Source organism: Scyliorhinus canicula, chromosome 17, assembly GCF_902713615.1.
Source record: "Scyliorhinus canicula chromosome 17, sScyCan1.1, whole genome shotgun sequence".
NCBI classification, from domain to species: Eukaryota; Metazoa; Chordata; class Chondrichthyes; order Carcharhiniformes; family Scyliorhinidae; genus Scyliorhinus; species Scyliorhinus canicula.
In genome coordinates, this window is record NC_052162.1 from 46,681,347 (window position 1) to 46,698,364 (window position 17,018).

At 42.3% G+C, this 17,018-nt stretch overlaps 1 protein-coding gene across 2 annotated transcripts in view; it reads right to left on the reverse strand.

Annotated features, from left to right (window-relative positions):
* Positions 1-6,348: 6,348 nt before the first annotated feature.
* Positions 6,349-17,018, reverse strand: part of med12 (mediator complex subunit 12) — a 207,604-nt gene continuing 196,934 nt past the window's right edge. Inside the window, exons 40-44 of one of the 2 annotated variants that reach the window (XM_038776304.1) lie at positions 16,008-16,237; positions 12,911-13,049; positions 11,863-12,081; positions 10,763-10,844; positions 6,349-8,589 (exon numbers count right to left, since the gene is read on the reverse strand). In XM_038776304.1, coding sequence (XP_038632232.1) covers positions 8,552-8,589; positions 10,763-10,844; positions 11,863-12,081; positions 12,911-13,049; positions 16,008-16,237 — 708 coding nt within the window. In that variant the 3' untranslated portion in view covers positions 6,349-8,551. The remainder of the gene's footprint in view (positions 8,590-10,762; positions 10,845-11,862; positions 12,082-12,910; positions 13,050-16,007; positions 16,238-17,018) is intronic. The other variant, XM_038776305.1, reaches the window with a different exon arrangement.

A 17,018-nucleotide genomic window follows, 5' to 3' on the forward strand; every position in this document is an offset into this window, starting at 1 on the left:
GGGATTTAAAGTTGACGCCAAAGGCTTACACCCCTTAGAAAATAAGATAAGAGCAATCAGAAGTTCCTGTACCTAGAAGTGTTTCAGAATTAAAATAATGTCTGGGTGTGGTCAATTATTAGGGCCAATCTATACTAAGTTTAGCTCCCTTGCACCATCTCTTAAAAAAAACAGGACTAGCACTTGAAAGACCCACAAAAGGAGGCCTTCGAACAGGTCAAGCTGGCTTGACAATCATCCAATTTACTACATCACTTTGACCCAGACAAATGGATAATATTAACATGCGATCTTTACCCTATGGGACAGGAGCAGTACTATCACACAAAATGGAAGATGGCACAGACCGACCTATCACTCGCTTCCACATTAACCAATGCAGAAAGATATTCGCAAATTGAAAGAGGATCTTGCAATAGTATACAGGTTGAAAATGTTTCACCAGTATTTTTATGGTCAGCATTTTACCATCATGAACGATTACTAACCATTATTGCGATTACTCCGTGAGGATAAGCCGATTCCACCCATTGCTTCGGTCCGGGTGCCGAGGTGGGCTCACTTTGGGCTGCCTGTAGTTATGTTTTCAACATCGGCCGGGGACTCAGATTTCCAATGCTGATGCTCTGAGTCGAATTCCGCTCCCTCAGAGTGTGGCTCCATCCCCGATCCCACAGAACCTTTAAACCTTTAAGCTGGACCTTTAAATTTCTAGGGTACCTTGCTCGTATCATCGAATCATATAAAGAATTGGAACTCAGAGGGACACTATTGTTTAAAGTTAAGCGAAGGGTTTTGTGCGTTGGCATTATGATAAATCAGAGTGCTCAGACATTACCAACTGAGGAAAGATGATCGCAGTTGCAAAGCCAGGGTACTGCTTTGGGGGTCCCGGCTGGTGGTACCACCCCCAGCAAGAGAGCCAATATTACAAGGATTATCTAGCGCACATCCTGGACAAACCAAAATAAAGATGTTGGTCAGGAGCTACGTCTGGGGGCCGGGCACTGACAAAGACATCGAAAATTTGGTCCGCCATTGTGATTTTTGTTAATCACAACAGACCCTGGCACCTGTGGTTCAACTACATCCTTGGGAATGGTCAGGCTGCCCTTGGGCAAGATTGCATTCAGATTTTGCCGGTCCTTTCCTTGTTCTTAGTAGTAGTGGACGCCCACATTAAGTAGTTAGACATCCAAGAAATGCATACAACAACTTCGGCAGCCACCATTGAAAGATTAAAGCAGATCTTTGTGATACACAGATTCCCAGAAGTTATACTTTCGGATAAATGTACCGCCTTTACAGAGGAAGAATTTCAATGTTTTGTGCAGACCAATAGTATGCAGCACATCTACAAAGCAAATCACCCAGCCTGGAAGGCAGAGCAGTGCAAACCTACAAATCCACGATGAAATAGCAGCCAGATAGACCATTGTGATTCCAGCTAGCCAATTTTCTCCATTCTGAAGACACCCCCCTCCCCTCATTACCACCCGGGTAACACCAGCAGAACTGTCGATGGGGTGACATATCCGAACTTGGCAGGACTTGGTGTTCCCCAAATTGGCAGGGAGGGTCGAGGTGATGCAAGCTACTCAAATAAAAACCAGCCTTTGATCAAAGGTAACAGATCTTTCAAGGCAGAAGATAATTTGGACATTCTGAATTCTCCCTCTGTGTACCCGAACAGGCGGCGGAATGTGGTGACTAGCGGCTTTTCACAGTAACTTCATTGCAGTGTTGATGTACAGCCTACTTGCGACAATAAAGATTATTATTACCATCTAGGGAGCGATTTAACTAAATGGGAACAAAGTCCCATAGCGAGCCTATTTAGCCTTGTGTTTCCCGGCACTCGCAGCACTGAGAAACACCCCACTATTTAATGCTCCCCCGGTTAGATAGGGGGCCTCAGCGGGGAGCGCACGGCCAAGGCTGCACATAGCCCCATTTTCTGCACTGAGGAGCTCTGCTCACCAGAACTCCTCGGTGCAGCGAGATTGGGAATGCCATTTTTAAATGGCATCCCAATTTCTGGAGCCCCCGACGCAACTCGACACCCAAGTGACAACTCACTATGAGGGGTTCCCCCGGGTTTCCCACACAGCCCCCAACACCCGAGCAGGGCACCCCAGCCCAATCACCACCATGTAAAAAATGCACGCTTGGTAGCTTGGCACTGCCAGTGTGCCAGGCTGGCAGTGCCAGGATGGCAGCGCAATGGTGCCTGGGTGGCACATGTTTACCTGGGAGAAGAATTGTAGCAAGGTCTGGGCCTGTATCGTATATGGTGGACCAACAAGGGAGAGAGGTGCAAAAACACGTGGACCACATAAGAAAGAGCGAGGCTGCACCCCCAACTGCAAGTCAAGTGGATGCAGTGGTTACTGCCAATGTTTATTCACTAGAGCCAGAAATGAGCGAACTGGTTGTTTCAGAAGAGGCCCCTCTCGCTACTTCGAGAGAAATGGAGAGGGTATCTGCGCCAACGCACTTTCTGAGACCTTTAAAAAACTACCTGCCGCTAACAATACCACAACTTTGATGATGGACCTGTCAAGAGGTTCTACCAGACCTCGGAAGCCATCTGATAACTGAGTTTACCAAAGATTGTACCTTGACACATTCATTTTGTGGTTCTGCCCTTGTTGAACATGGTTACCTGTTATTATCCTATTTTGTATGTAGCATTTAGCGACTTGAGGTGGGAGAGATTTGCTGACGTGGCCCTTTTAAGGGGTGATTGTCCATTGGTCACATGATCTGCCCAGGGTTTATTGCTTGGGAGCGCATATTGCTTGGAACCTGGGCCAATGGCCCAGAGCGCGGGTCCCGGGAACAAGCAAACCCTCAATGAGAGCACAAGATTCAGGTGTAAAAAACAATATTGTAGTTGGTGTGTGTGGATATAATTCTATCGCGTTGTTTGAATAAATCAGTTCGTGATTTAAGCAGCTTCCTCATTTAAACCTCGTGCTATTACAGATTGTTAAAGTTCAAAAGAGAAAGGGGTGAATTTCACACTAACATCCAGGGCAGCACGGTAGCATAGTGATTAGCACTGCGTCTTCACAGCGCCAGGATCCCAGGTTTGATTCCCTGCTGGGTCACTGTCTATGCTATGTCTGCACGTTCTCCCCGTGTCTGCGTGGGTCTCCGCCGGGTGCTCCGGTTTCCTCCCACAGTCCAAAGACGTGCAGGTTAGGTAGATTGGTCACGCTAAATTGCCTTTAGTGTCCAGAAAGGTTAGGAGGGGTTATTGGGTTAAGGGGATAGGGTGGAAGTGAGGGCTTAAGTGGGTTGGTGCAGTCTTGATGGGCCAAATGGCCTCCTTCCGCACTGTATGTTCTAAAAGGGTGATCTCATGTAAGAAATTTCATTACGAGGGACTCCAAAGACATTTAGTTCAACTATGAAAAGATCAAATGGGAAAGCAGTTTACTAGTGGCAGTGTTCATCCTATAAGTTGAGGTGACTTGAACAGAGCAGAGCAGGTCCAAGATCATAGTCACACACAGCAGGAAGCTGTGTTCATTCCAAATAAGCCATGGCTTGTGCAATCCTGTTTAAACCTTCGATATAGGTGCCATGTTTGGTAGCTATTGCTGGATTTTGCTTCTCGCATTAAACTTTAGCTCTGAATTTAGGAAAATAGAGGGGTTTGGTACTGGTTCAATTTAAGGATATTGTGTGTAGCTATTATTGTACAGTAAGTCTTACAATAGCAGGTTAAAGTACAACAGGTTTGTTTTGAATCCCTAGCTTTCGGAGTGCGGCTCGTTCGCCAGGTGAGTGAAGAGGTGGGTTGCACAAACACGCATACAAAGTCAATAATGCAAGATGATACTTGAATGCGAGTCTTTGCAGGTAATTAAATTTTTCTTGCCTTTCTTTGTATGATTTTCTGTTTAATAAACATTTCTTTTTAAGAGGTGGAAAAAAACTCAAAATGGAGGACAGAGTTCATGGTCAGAAGTTGTTGAACTCAACGTTAAGTCCAGGAAGCTGTAAAGCGCCTAATCAGAAGATGAGGTGCTGTTCCTCCAGTTTGGATCAGGCATCACTGGAACATTGCAGCAGGCCAAAGTCAAAAATGTGAGTCCAATAGGATGATGGTGAAGTAAAATTCTAAGCGACAGGAATGTTGCAGTCATGTTTGCGGACTGAGCAAGGTGCTCCATACAGCAGTCAGTATTTAGTCTCCCCAGTGTAGAGGAGACCGCATTGTGAGCATCGAATACAGTAGAATAAATTGAAAGAAATCAAAGTGAAATGCTGCTTCATCTTGCAGGGGTGTTTGGGGCCTGGGACAGTGAGGGAGAAGGTAAAAGGGCCATTGGTGGTCCTGTGATTGCACAGAAAGGGGATGAGGTGCTGGGGGTTAGAGGAGTGGACAGGGTGACACAAACAGAATGATCTCGTCAAAATGCTGATTCTAGAAATGAGCCATCACCAAAGCAGGTCTTCCCCTCACCTTACAGTGACACAGTCCATGTCCCCCTGTTCCTGCCAACCTTAATAGGTTCATGGGCATTTTCCCACCAGAGATTGCTACCCTGTCAGTTCACTCTCAATCATCAGTGAAGTGATGGAAGGAGTCATGAACAGGGCTATTAAGCAGCATTTACTTAACAATAACCTGCTCACTGTCGCCCAGTTTGGGTTCTCCGAGGGTCACTCAGCTCATAACTTCATTACAGTCTTGGTTCAAACATGGACAAAAACACTGAACCCCAGAGGTGAGGTGAGAGTGACTGCTCTTGACATCAAGGCAGCATTTGATTGAGTCTAGCATCAAGGAGCCCCAGCAAAACTGGAGTCAATGTCAATCAGGGGGAAAACTCTCCGCTGGTTGGAGTCAGTCATCTCAATCCCGGGATATCACCGCAGGAATTCCTCAGGGTAATGTCCTACGCCCAAACATCTTCAGCTGCTTCATTACCTTCATAAGGTCAAATGTGATGGTGTTCGCTGATGATTGCACAATGCTCAGCACCATTTGCGATTTCTCAGACACTGAAGCAGCCCACGTACAAATGCAGCAAGACCGGGACAATATTCAGGCTTGGGCTGACAAGTGGAAACGATCATTCACGCCACACAAGTGCTAGGCAATGACCATCCCCAATAAGAGAGAATCAAACCATCCCCCCATGACATTCAACAGCATTACCATCACTGAATCTGCCACGATCAACATCCTGGGGGTTACAATTGACCAGAAACTGAATTGGACTAGCCATATAAATACTGTGGCTACAAGAAAACCTCAGAGGCTAGGAAACCTGCAGCAAGTAACTCACTTTTCAACTCCACAAAGCCCTGTCCTACAAGGCACAAGTCAAGAGTGTGATGGAATGCTCCCCACTTGCCTGGATGAATACAGCTGCACAACACTCAAGAAGTTCAACTCCATCCAGGATAAAGCTTAATTGGCACCCCTTTCACATTCACTCCCTCCACTACCAGTGCACAGTAGCAGCAGTGTGTAACATCTACATGATGCACTGCAGGAACTCACCAATGTTCTTAGACAGCACCTACCAAACACACAATCACAGCCATCTGGAAGGACAAGGGCAGCAGCTACCTGGGAACACCACCATCTGGACGTTCCCCTCCAAGTCACTCACCATCCTGACTTAGAAATATTTCGCCACTCCTTCACTGTGGCTGGGTCAAAATCCTGGAACTCCCTCTCAATGGGTATACCTAGACCACAAGGACTGCAGCGGCCCAAGAAGGTAACTCACCACCACCTTCTCAAGAGCAATTAGGGATGGGCAACAAATGCTGGTCTATCCAGCGAATCCCAGATCCCATAAAAATAAATAAAAACTAGACCTACAGGTATCAAAATCTGTTACTGATGGTAATGTAATAAAAAATGGCTGTTCTGCCCAGATCATACTGCAGATCATAATTATCTCCTCATACTGGTGAATTAGTTGCATGGTTTCCATGCAAAATCATGTCCTTTCAACAGGGGTTCATAACTATTTTTTTTATTAATTTAGAGTACCCAATTTTTTTTGCCAAGGGGCAATTTAGCGTGACCAATCCACCGAACCTGCACATCTTTGGGCTGCGAGTGTGAAACCCACGCAGACACGTGGAGAATGTGCAAACTCCACATGGACAGTGACCCAGGGCCTGGATTCGAACCCGGGTCCTCAGCGCCGTAGTCCCAGTGCTAACCACTGCGCCACGTGCCGCCCAGGGGTTTATAAATGTCGATCATGACAAGGAGAGAAAGGTACCCTGCTCATTGTAAATGATGAAAATTTATGCAATATATGAGAAAGATAATGCATGCAAAAAGTCATAAAAACGGAGTCCTGGATCTTCTGATTCATTTGGTCATCTCTATCATATTGACCAGTGTTTGTGTTTTATATAAAAAAAACAACACATGTACAATTTTTTTTATACATACACTATCTTGAATTTTTTCTTTACATCAGAATTTTCTTAAAGAAAAAACAAATCAATTACCAAAAATGTACATAATTTTTAATATGTGGGTACAGTTTTACAAACCAAGATAGAAAGTATTTTTTTCTGTACAGTGTGATATTCTTTTCTCCACCAGGCTTACTCTCCTACAATTTCATGGGAGGGGGTATTGTTTCACATCACTTAGTAACCTGTTCCACAAACTTCTTCAGAAACAGCAACTTCGGAGAGTTTCCTGCCACCTTTCTCTGCCCCCGCCCCCCAGCCCCGCATTATAGATATACTCAATTTCAGTAGTTTATTTCCATCATACTTAAGCCCCAGATTCCATTCAAGCACTATGTGCTCTGCACTTTGTGCTTCTTTTCGTACTGCAGCTTGCTAAAACAAATTTTCTTAAGGAAAAATTACCTTTGGAATGAGCCAAAACTCAAAAGCAAAGTTGAAGGTTTGCATTGAGTGAAAATATGAGCTTACCTTTTTTTAAAATATAAAGATAAATCATTGGATGGAGAACTGGAAACTGCTTTTGTTGGGTTAAGTTCAGAAAAACATTGGTGTGAAGAATTTTCAAAGTTGCGATGGCAATATCTGAAGCTTCTCAATTTAACAGTGTCCTCAGTAAATTTCGGTAGCTCCACTCTTCAATTGTTGGTTCAATTGTTCTTCTCTAATAATAAGTTTTGTTCTCAACGAGTTGAGTTGTGTTAGTAGGGGCCAACAACTGAATTGCAAACACATTTTCGAAGTACGCAGGAACAACTGCAGTACTTCATAGACTACTTTGTCTTTCTATTACAAAGGTCTTACTTTCACTGGGTACTCTGAATTCATTCGAAGCACTGAACGTAGCAGACACATACAATAAACCACCATGTTTCCTGTCTCAATAGTTGGTAGAATTTCGAATCAGAAGACTGAGAGATGCTGCTCCCCACCTTTCCCCGAATTAACTAAAGAAACAATTATGAGCATACAATGTAGAAAACTTGCAGTGGCAACACCATTGTTGTATTTCTGAAGCATAATTTTTCTCCAGCACACATACAAACTTCAACAGCTCACTTTGCAATCTAGAGTATGTATTAAAAATGGTAAGTGAAGATCAATCAGAAAATCATTTTTCTTGCTGCCAAACAGGTCAAAACACTTCTCTTCTGACTTTGTAAAATTGTTCTTTCTATTGATATGCCAAGGCACATATTCTGGTGTCTGATCATTATTCAATGACCTATCGTGGAAACTGTACTCGTTTGGACAAGTTCAGACTTGACTATGATGACACGTGTTATTGAATGGCCCGCGTGCAATTTAATTTAACAAAAATGTTTCCACTGAGCTATCAAATTGCTAATGGCCCTGTGGAGGCACACCCCAATAAGTCAGTGATTTTCAGGTATGAGCAGAAAAAAGGGTTACAATAATTTCTTGGGCTCTTAAGTTTTAAGAGCATCAATATGAAACATTAATGAAAACAATTAAAAAATGTATGTTCATAGACTGCTTTCTATGTTATATATACACACAACTGTATATATTTATATATATTTATAAAAAATATATATATGTAAAAAAAACAGCACTGGCGCAGCTGCTGGGAGTAACAGTTTCAGTAACAATATGACATCTTGTGAATCTTGGTCATTGGCAGCAACTAACAAAGCTGTATGGAAGTTTACAAATTGTGCTGGATCGTTCTTCAGGTTACAAGGTCTATGACAATTGTGTTAATTAAATGCACATCAACTAAAGTATTGTTGTTGAGCACAGATGTCCAATTGTTCAGCCTTCCTGATCTCCTCATTGAAGAGAATAGGATGGGATGGGATGGAGGGAGAATGGAAAAATATACCAGCATCTCTCAGCTTTTAAATGTTGAAAAATTATTTTTTCCAACAGTGAATATGCATCAGGTGTTAAGTACATGAGGAAGTGGTCAATTAAAAAGCCAATTCCATAGGACAATCAGTAAACCTATGTCCAAAGTTTGTTTCAGTCACAATCGAACATTCTTTTGGATAACAGCAGACAGAATCTGGGGAGGACCATGTGGTGAGCGAGACACATTCTTTTATTTCAGGAGATTCCAGCGTTAATAGTATGGGTTCGGATTCTTCTGTGGTTGTGAATCTGTTGAATCAAAATAACAAACGTGAGTGGGTATGAATCACATATCAACAAATCAACTCTCAGAAACGTTTGACTGGACGCAGTATCGGAAGAAAAGAAACCTTGCAGAAGAAAAATGATGTGCAACTGTAGAATCAATTTATTCAGTCAGTTTGGTTTCAGTTCTAGAGGTAAAACATTATTCACCACCTTCTAACCCTCTTCCCAAGAAATATATAACATTACTGCAGATTCTGGAAGTCTGCAATACAAATAGAAAATGCAGCAAATGCTCAGCATGTCACAGAATATTGTAACATTTATTGTTACTGTTGTGCAAGTACAGGAACATCCCATTTATTAATCAGTACATGTTTAGAAAAAGGGTGAACTGCTTAGATGCTTACATGGTTCAGTTGGTTAATTAAGCTCAACACTTTTGAGATGGATTTGCTCCAAGCTCTGCAAGTCTATTTAGTGTAGAGTTCATACAGCAAGGATCCCTTATAATAAAACCAGTGATGTGTGTGCTTTATTGCCTTCTGTTTTCTAAGTGAGCTAGGGTTTTCTCATCAATGAAAAATTCAGCCTTTAAGGAGAAACTATGGGGTTTCTCTTTCTTTACTGTCCTTCTCATTGAGGTCTCATAGAATTTACAGTGCAGAAGGAGGCTATTCGGCCCATCGAGTCTGCACCGGCTCTTGCAAAGAGCACCCCACCCAAACCACCCCCCACCCTATCCCCATAACCCAGTAACCCCACCCAACATTAAGGGCAATTTTGGACACTGAGGGCAATTTAGCATGGCCAATCCACCTAACCTTCACATCTTTGGACTGTGGGAGGAACCGGAGCACCCGGAGGAAACCCACACACACACACGGGGAGAACGTGCAGACTCCGCACAGACAATGACCCAAGCCGGGAATCGAACCTGGGACCCTGGAGCTGTGAAGCAATTGTGCTAACCACTATGCTACCGTGCTGCCCCCAGTATTGATGGGCACATAGGTTAATCCCAAGATATCTGCTTATCAGTGCCCATCTTGATAAATTAAATGAGATATTAAATCACTCCCAGCTGGAAATTTGCAGAAAGGGCCATAAATTACTCAGGCCAGGTGAGACTCAAGCCACGCAAGCAGGTCCCTGGCTCCAGTGACAAAGTGGAAAAAGAGTGGAGCAAAGGAAGACACCCCCCTTCTTTAATAGCACTGGCTGTTGTAAAGCAGGTAAGTGTAACTGTTCCATTGAAAATCACAGACCAGGGAGAAGGTAAGTGTAGTAGGTAAATGGGTGGGGAGTCGGACTTTGTGGGGGCAAGGTTGGGCTGGGTCGGGGGAGGGGGCTGCCCGTTGGGGCTCAGTGTTTAAAATAGTTACGCTGAAGTTAAAGTAAAAGTGCCCTAACTTTTAGTTTCCATTACTCTTGCAATAAAAGCCAAGATTCCATTTGCCATACTCATGCTGTTTAAATCACCCATTTATCCCTCCTCTCTTCTTCCTGTTAGCTAATCAATCCTTTATCCATGCTAATATATTAACGCCACACTATGTGTTCATATTTTGTACAGTAATCTTTGGTGTGGCACCTTTTCAAATGCCTTTTGGAAATCCACATCTCATTTCCCTATATCCACCTTGCTTGTTACTTCCTCAAAGAAATCTAATAAATTAGCTAAACGCCATGTTGATGCTGCCTGATCCTATTATGATTTCCTCAGTATCCTGCTATAACTTCCTTAATAATAGAGTTAGCAATTTCCCTATGATAGATGTTAGGCTAACTAGCCTATGTTTCTTGTCCTTTCTCTTCCTCCTTTCTTAAATAAAGATGTAAAAGTTAGGAACCGTCTTCCAAAAACAACAATTGATGTTCAATCAATTGTTGATTTTAAATTGAATATCAATAGGCTTTAGATAATCAAAATTAGAAAGGAATATGACGAAAAGGCAGGTATAATGAACTACATCACAGTACAGTCATGATCTCATCAAATGGCGAACAGGCTCCGGAAGCTGAATGACCTAGCCTTGTTCTCATCTTCTTAAATGAGGAAAAGTGGGAACACTGTCAAAGGTATTGCACAGAGGTTCTGGGTCAGTTTGACTGGCAGCATTTAATGGTGTCAGGCTCTATTTTTTCTCCCATTATGATAAGCATAGCTAAACAACCAGAAGTACATTAACCTTACTTGAAAGCTGCTGTTGTAATTGTCTGACCAGTGCTGCCGTCTGCTGCTGTTGCTGTGTCTGCTGCATTCCTTGTCTCTGGAACTGAAAATGAAAAAGAATTAAAACATGCTGATATTTCGCCCGCTTTCTTTTTCGAATAGGAAAACAATTTAGGACTTGTTAATTATCTTGGGCCATGGCTTTCCCGGCAGGGGGGCGTGAATTCAATGGGAAATCCCATTGACAGCAGCGGGACCAGAAGACCCCGCTGCCAGCCAATCGCGGGCCGCCTCGCGCTGCCGAGTAACATGCTGGGGGGAGGGCGGAAAATTCCTATCCCCCACTATTTGTTTTCTCACCATAACCAAGAATTATAAAATGATAATTCTTCGTGTTAGTCACAAGTGTCAACGGACCTTTTCATCATGGGAATATGCAATGCCATCAACACATATATATTTTCCTGTATGTGTCAATAGTGACCAGAAATCTTGTGGATGATTTGTCTTCTTAGCCAAGGCATGACAAGAACAATAGCAATGCACAAACTAGCATTATAGCTGAAGGTTTGAACCTACAATCATGCTGGTTCTGCGTTTAGTTAGGAACAGATGCTTTTGGAAGAGGAAAGGAAAAAAAGGAAGATTCAATTTCATGATTTCTTGGCCATCACTGTGTTAACTAACTCAATTTGAGTCATAAATTACAGCAGCATATGGCATTATATCTTGTATAGAATCATAGTGCAGAAGGAGGCCATTCGGCCCATTATGCCTGCACCAACCTTCTGAAAGAGGACCCTACCCAGGCCCACTCCCCTGCCCTATTCCCACCTAACCATTTTGGACACTAAGCGGCAATTTATCATGGCCAATTCACCCAACTTACACACCGTTGGACTGTGGGAGGAAACCGGAGCATCCGGAGGAAACCCACGCAGACACGGAGAGGAAGTGAAAACTCCACAAAGACAGTCACCCAAGGCCATAATTGAACCCGGGTCCTTGGCACTGTGAGTGCTGCAGTGCCAACCACTGAACCACCATATTCTGGTACCTTTCGTTCTGAAAGTAGAAGTCACATTGCTTCAATATCATAATCAGGGTAAATTAGATCTTACCATGGACTGCTGAGGTGGAATGGCCTGCATTCCCAGTGTCTGTGGTTGGGGTTGAGCCTGTTGCTGTTGTTGCTGTTGCTGCTGCTGTTGCTGCTGCTGCACCTGTTGTTGCTGCTGCACCTGTTGTTGTTGCTGCTGCTGCTGTTGTTGCTGCTGCTGCTGTTGTTGTTGTTGTTGTTGTTGTTGCTGTTGTTGTTGTTGTTGCTGTGCGTGTTGCTGCTGTACACCAATTCAAGAATTTTCTTTTTAGTGAGAGTAAACCTAAAATTGCAGGAAAAGTTTTCCTGGACTTCTATTCCACTACATACCAGCAATTCTGTGGGGTGGAGGCGGTGGATGAAGAGTAAATCTAATCTAGAATGATCTGAATTTAAACAGTAATTCAAGAGTTTTAACTTTGAGTAGCTAAAAACATTTGTGTTTTTTTAAGTGAGGACAAAGATGGGAATGATGATTTTCCAGATGGTCAGGAAATAAGTGGGCCAAAACACAATAAAAGATAGATAGCTAGCATAAATGGGTATCTGAAAAGTCTTCAACGGGCAGATTAACAGTTAAAAAAAGGTTATCAGTGGAGTCAATTAGGAATACATTTGCACACCTGTTGGTGGAAGCAGAAGGTATGGCTGAGGAACTAAAGGAATACTTTGCAGTACAGTTTATACCGGGCAACGGTAAATGAGGAGGATGCCAGATACTGGATGAGATAAAAATAGATAAAGAAGAGATGTATCTAAGAAATAAGGTTAGAAATTGCAAGGTCTTTGCCTTAGATACAGAGGCAGTGCCAGAGACAGAGGATCCCAAATTATACCCTGATTTTTAAAGAGGATAAACCAGAGGCTTGAAATTCTGCGGTGAGTAATTCAGTTCCTAACTCCTCTAAGCCAGTCCACTATCTACAAGGCACAGATCAGGAATGTGTTGGAATACTCTCCACTTGCCTGGATGAGTGAAGCTCCAACAATACTCAAGAAGCTCAACACCATCCAAGGCAAAGCAGCCCACTTAAACATTCATTCCTGAACAATGTTTTAGAAGAACTTACCCTCAAGATCTGTTGCTGTCGTAGATACTGCTGTTCCTGACCCAACTGATTACTCCTCATAGTTGTGTGAACATTCTGTGGGGTCATATGATTAATTCCCGTCATCAATGGTGCCTGTTGCATGGGTTGGTGGGTTAACCTGCAAAAAAAAAAAATACATTGAGTTGCTTTTGTATAGCACCTTTAATATATTCAAAATTGCTACATAGGAGGGTAACAGACAAAATCAATTCAAGCCACCGAGGCAGATACTAGGACAGGTAACTTAGTTACAGGATTAGGTTTTAAGCAACTTTAAAAGGGTTTAGGGGGTGGGGTGAAGGGAGTTGGAGAGCCATACAAAGCGAATTCCAGATCAGGCTGAAGGAATTGCTGCCTACGGTGAGGTAAAGGAAATGGGGGATGTAGAAGAGGACTGCAGAAGCTGGAGAAACAGTGTTCTCAAAGGGTTACAGGGATAAAACATGTTACCGTGTTAAGACGAGAGGAGACAGTGGAGGGATTTGAATACAAGCATGAAAAGTTTAAAATTAAAATGTTGGTGGGCCAGGAACTAATGCACACCAACAAGCACATTTGTAAATAGGACTTTGTGCGAGCTGGTATACGTGAAGCAGAGTTTTGGATGAGCTCAAGTTTATAGAAGCTGGATTAGAGAAAAAGTTATATAGAGAAGCAGTCACAGGCTACTCATTAGGTAAAATGTAAGTGATATTATGCCAAAGAATGTTCTAGCTCCAATGGGCAAATGATAGGAATTGATAAGAATGAGGGTGGGAGGTGGTCCTCACATATAATTTGGCACGCCATAGGTGGATTGCTCTGAAATGTGGTCATCTCATTCACAGCAAGATGAGAAGGATGGAGGAGAGCAAATCGAGTTAATTATGTAAACGTTCCTACAATTCTATTCGTAATAATACTTGCAATGGCATGTCAAAATATTTTCATGTGCTCTCAAAGTGTTATATGGGTAAACAGCAGAAAAATAACAGATGGCCAAAATTCAAATTTTATATAGTCTATGAAACGTGACTTCTCCCCTGGATTGCTGTTAATTTGTTTTGAAACATGTTGGAAAACAGAAGCCTGTCTTATTGAGTCATACTGGCACAGAAGATGGGATTTCATGTTTGAATCCTTGCTGACTTTATGTACAGCAATTCAGTCAGGCCCATTTCCCACTTTATTCCCATATCCCACTTTATTCCCATATCCCTGCAAGTTTATTTCCCTCAAACGCCCATCCAATTTCCTTTTGAAATAATTGATTGTTTCGGCTTCAATCACCTTTGAAGGCAGCAAGTTCCAGGCCATTACCACAAGCTGTGTAAAACAGTTCCTCACACATCCCAGCCTGTATCTCTTGTCCTAAATCTTAAATCTGTGTCCCCTTGTCCTTGTACCATCAGCTGATAGGAATAGCTTTTCTCAGTATGAAAAATGTCCCTTCAAAGGTTTCATCCCTTTGCAAATATATTTTGAATACAGAAGTGAGCAAAAAAACTCATATGAATCAAACGTAGCATCAATTATTTCGGAACATTTATAAATACCACCAGATCCCATTACGGGCCGGTTTAGCACACTGGGCTAAATCGCTGGCTTTTAAAGCAGACCAAGGCAGGCCAGCAGCACGGTTCAATTCCCGTACCAGCCTCCCCGAACAGGCGCCGGAATGTGGCGACTAGGGGTTTTCACAGTAACTTCATTGAAGCCTACTTGTGAAAATAAGCGATTTTCATTTTTTAATTTCATCTCCCATCTGGGTGAATCTCAGGAAACCATGTTTGATAAACTTGGTTTAGTCACTGGATAAACTTTTTTCTCTGCATCTCAGTTTATGACTTCCAATGAGTAGAAAAACCATTTTACAGGTGTTATGCTTCCACATCTTCGTTCTTTTGTGCAACTTAATGCTGCACATGTGCATGTGCTCCTTGTATAACAGTTAAAAGTGTGGCAAAAGTCCATCAGTAGAATTAGTGAAGTTCACAAAAGTAGACATTCTGCGATAAGTTCAAATCTCTGTATTTTTTCTTACTACCTCACATTTATTAATTTTTACAATTAAGATCCCAAACCATGAACAGGTAATATGTTGATTCTTGAAATATCTGAAGTGTACATTATATGGGGGCTATGGAAAGGGGTCACTTGTATTGGTGAGCTAGCTTCCATTTGTGCCACCTTCCATAGGTTGTTTGTGCCAACAAATCTCAATCAATCTGTTAGTCTGTTTTTTCTGGTATCAGATTAGCCCGCTTTGTATACTTAGACAATGGAATGTTACCTCTTCGAATGAATTACTGTAATAGATTACATTCAGAACTAAGCAAGGAGTTGGTGTTAAACTGTGCTTAATTTGAGTAATTTTATCTTTACCCTCAAAATATACTTCCTGATCATGGTTTTATGTTCAGCTATATTGGCAGTTACAGTAAAACTAACAGTGACTAATCGCCTAAACATTTAAAACTTAAAATTTGGAAGTGATAAAATTATTTAATTGTCAAACAACATCCTCTTTTGAATAGGTTTTCCTCTTTTCTAGTGCTTTACGCAACTAACTTTGAAAAACAGCTGCTATGTTGTGACAATGCATTCTTTGCCAACAACATATCACTAGCAGTTATGAAATGAGTGCTTATTTCACCCGTTTTCTGATACTGATTGAGGAAGTAATATTAGCCAGGACACTTGGAGAACGTCTTGCTGTTCTTTTGAAAAGGTCATAAGACCTTCAACACCCACTTAAACCACCAAAAGAGGTAAGACTGAGCCTCAGTTTAATGTTCCAGGTGAATCAAAATGCAGGTCTCCTGATGTGACAGTGTCAGCCCCTGGTAAATGGCCTAGAAGCGAGAGTGCTACCGGCTAAGCCAAGTTGACACACTGGTCTTAAAACTACATAACAGCGATGTGGAAAGGAAATTGTAGACAAACATTAAAAAGGACAAATACAAATTTAAAAAGCGGAGATAGAAAATGATCCTATTCTTAAATACTGTACAGTTGCTGAAAGCTACTGGGACATATTGAGTGGGGGCAAGAATCAAAGTTAGGTTTGGCAAATCAGATTTTCTACATCACGTACCTCTGTGTGTTTTGCATGGAGTGCGCATAAGCCGGAGCTTGCTGGTGAACATAACCACTTGGTCGTTGCTGCATCTGCCGAACCTGATCGGCAAGTGCAGGATTGTTGGCTGTGTGACTGGCCTGGTATGGTTGGTTCGAATAGGCAGGAGGAATCATGCCGCTGGTCTGCGAAGGGTGTGGCTGCATCCCCACGTGAGAGCCATAGGTTGTGTATCCCTGGGAAATATTCTGGAAGAGAAAGGTATTACATGAATAACACAAGAAACAACCAAATCTTTCCATTATCCTGCTGTGCTTCCTGGGCCTGCTTTGACTGGCTATCTTACTTCTACCTCAATATATTATTAATTAAATTTATTAGAATTTAAAGCCAGATCACTTTCCTCCACTGCTATGTTTTCGCATTAATTCTTATTAGCACTTGTGAAGCTGTGCTGTATTAATGCATTCACTGAAAGAAGTGACATGATAAGTCCAAGGGAAAGAGAGAGAGAAGAACAGCCATGTAAGAGTTAACATATTGTAAATAAAGTTCCGTTGTTTTAAACCTCCTTGCTCCCTCGCATCACACCTCCAAAACACAATACAAAAATGGTGACAAGGACGATGAACATACGCTGACTAGTCACTCGGGAAGAAGAAACTTACCAAGAAAAGTTGGGGAAAAAAGATCGAAATTAAAACTTTTCACCCAGCACGGCACGTGCTATGGTGAACTAACGCGCTAGGTGGACATGAATAACGATAAGCTGTCTGATTATACAGCTATCTGTGATTGATAAAGAGGCTGAAGCTTAGGTTGTTGCTTTGTGTGTGATGGAATCAAGGTAGCTGCTGAAAACTCAGTTGCGAAATGTGCACACAGGAAAGCTCTTTTAGTGGAAAAATGACAGGGGTTTTCAACATCATGAACCCTTCGATGAAAATGTTGGTGATGGAGCTCCTTGATGCAGCGTTTTGACTATTTTTCACAGGAAAACAAGGTAGCTGAAAATATTATGGTGCCCAC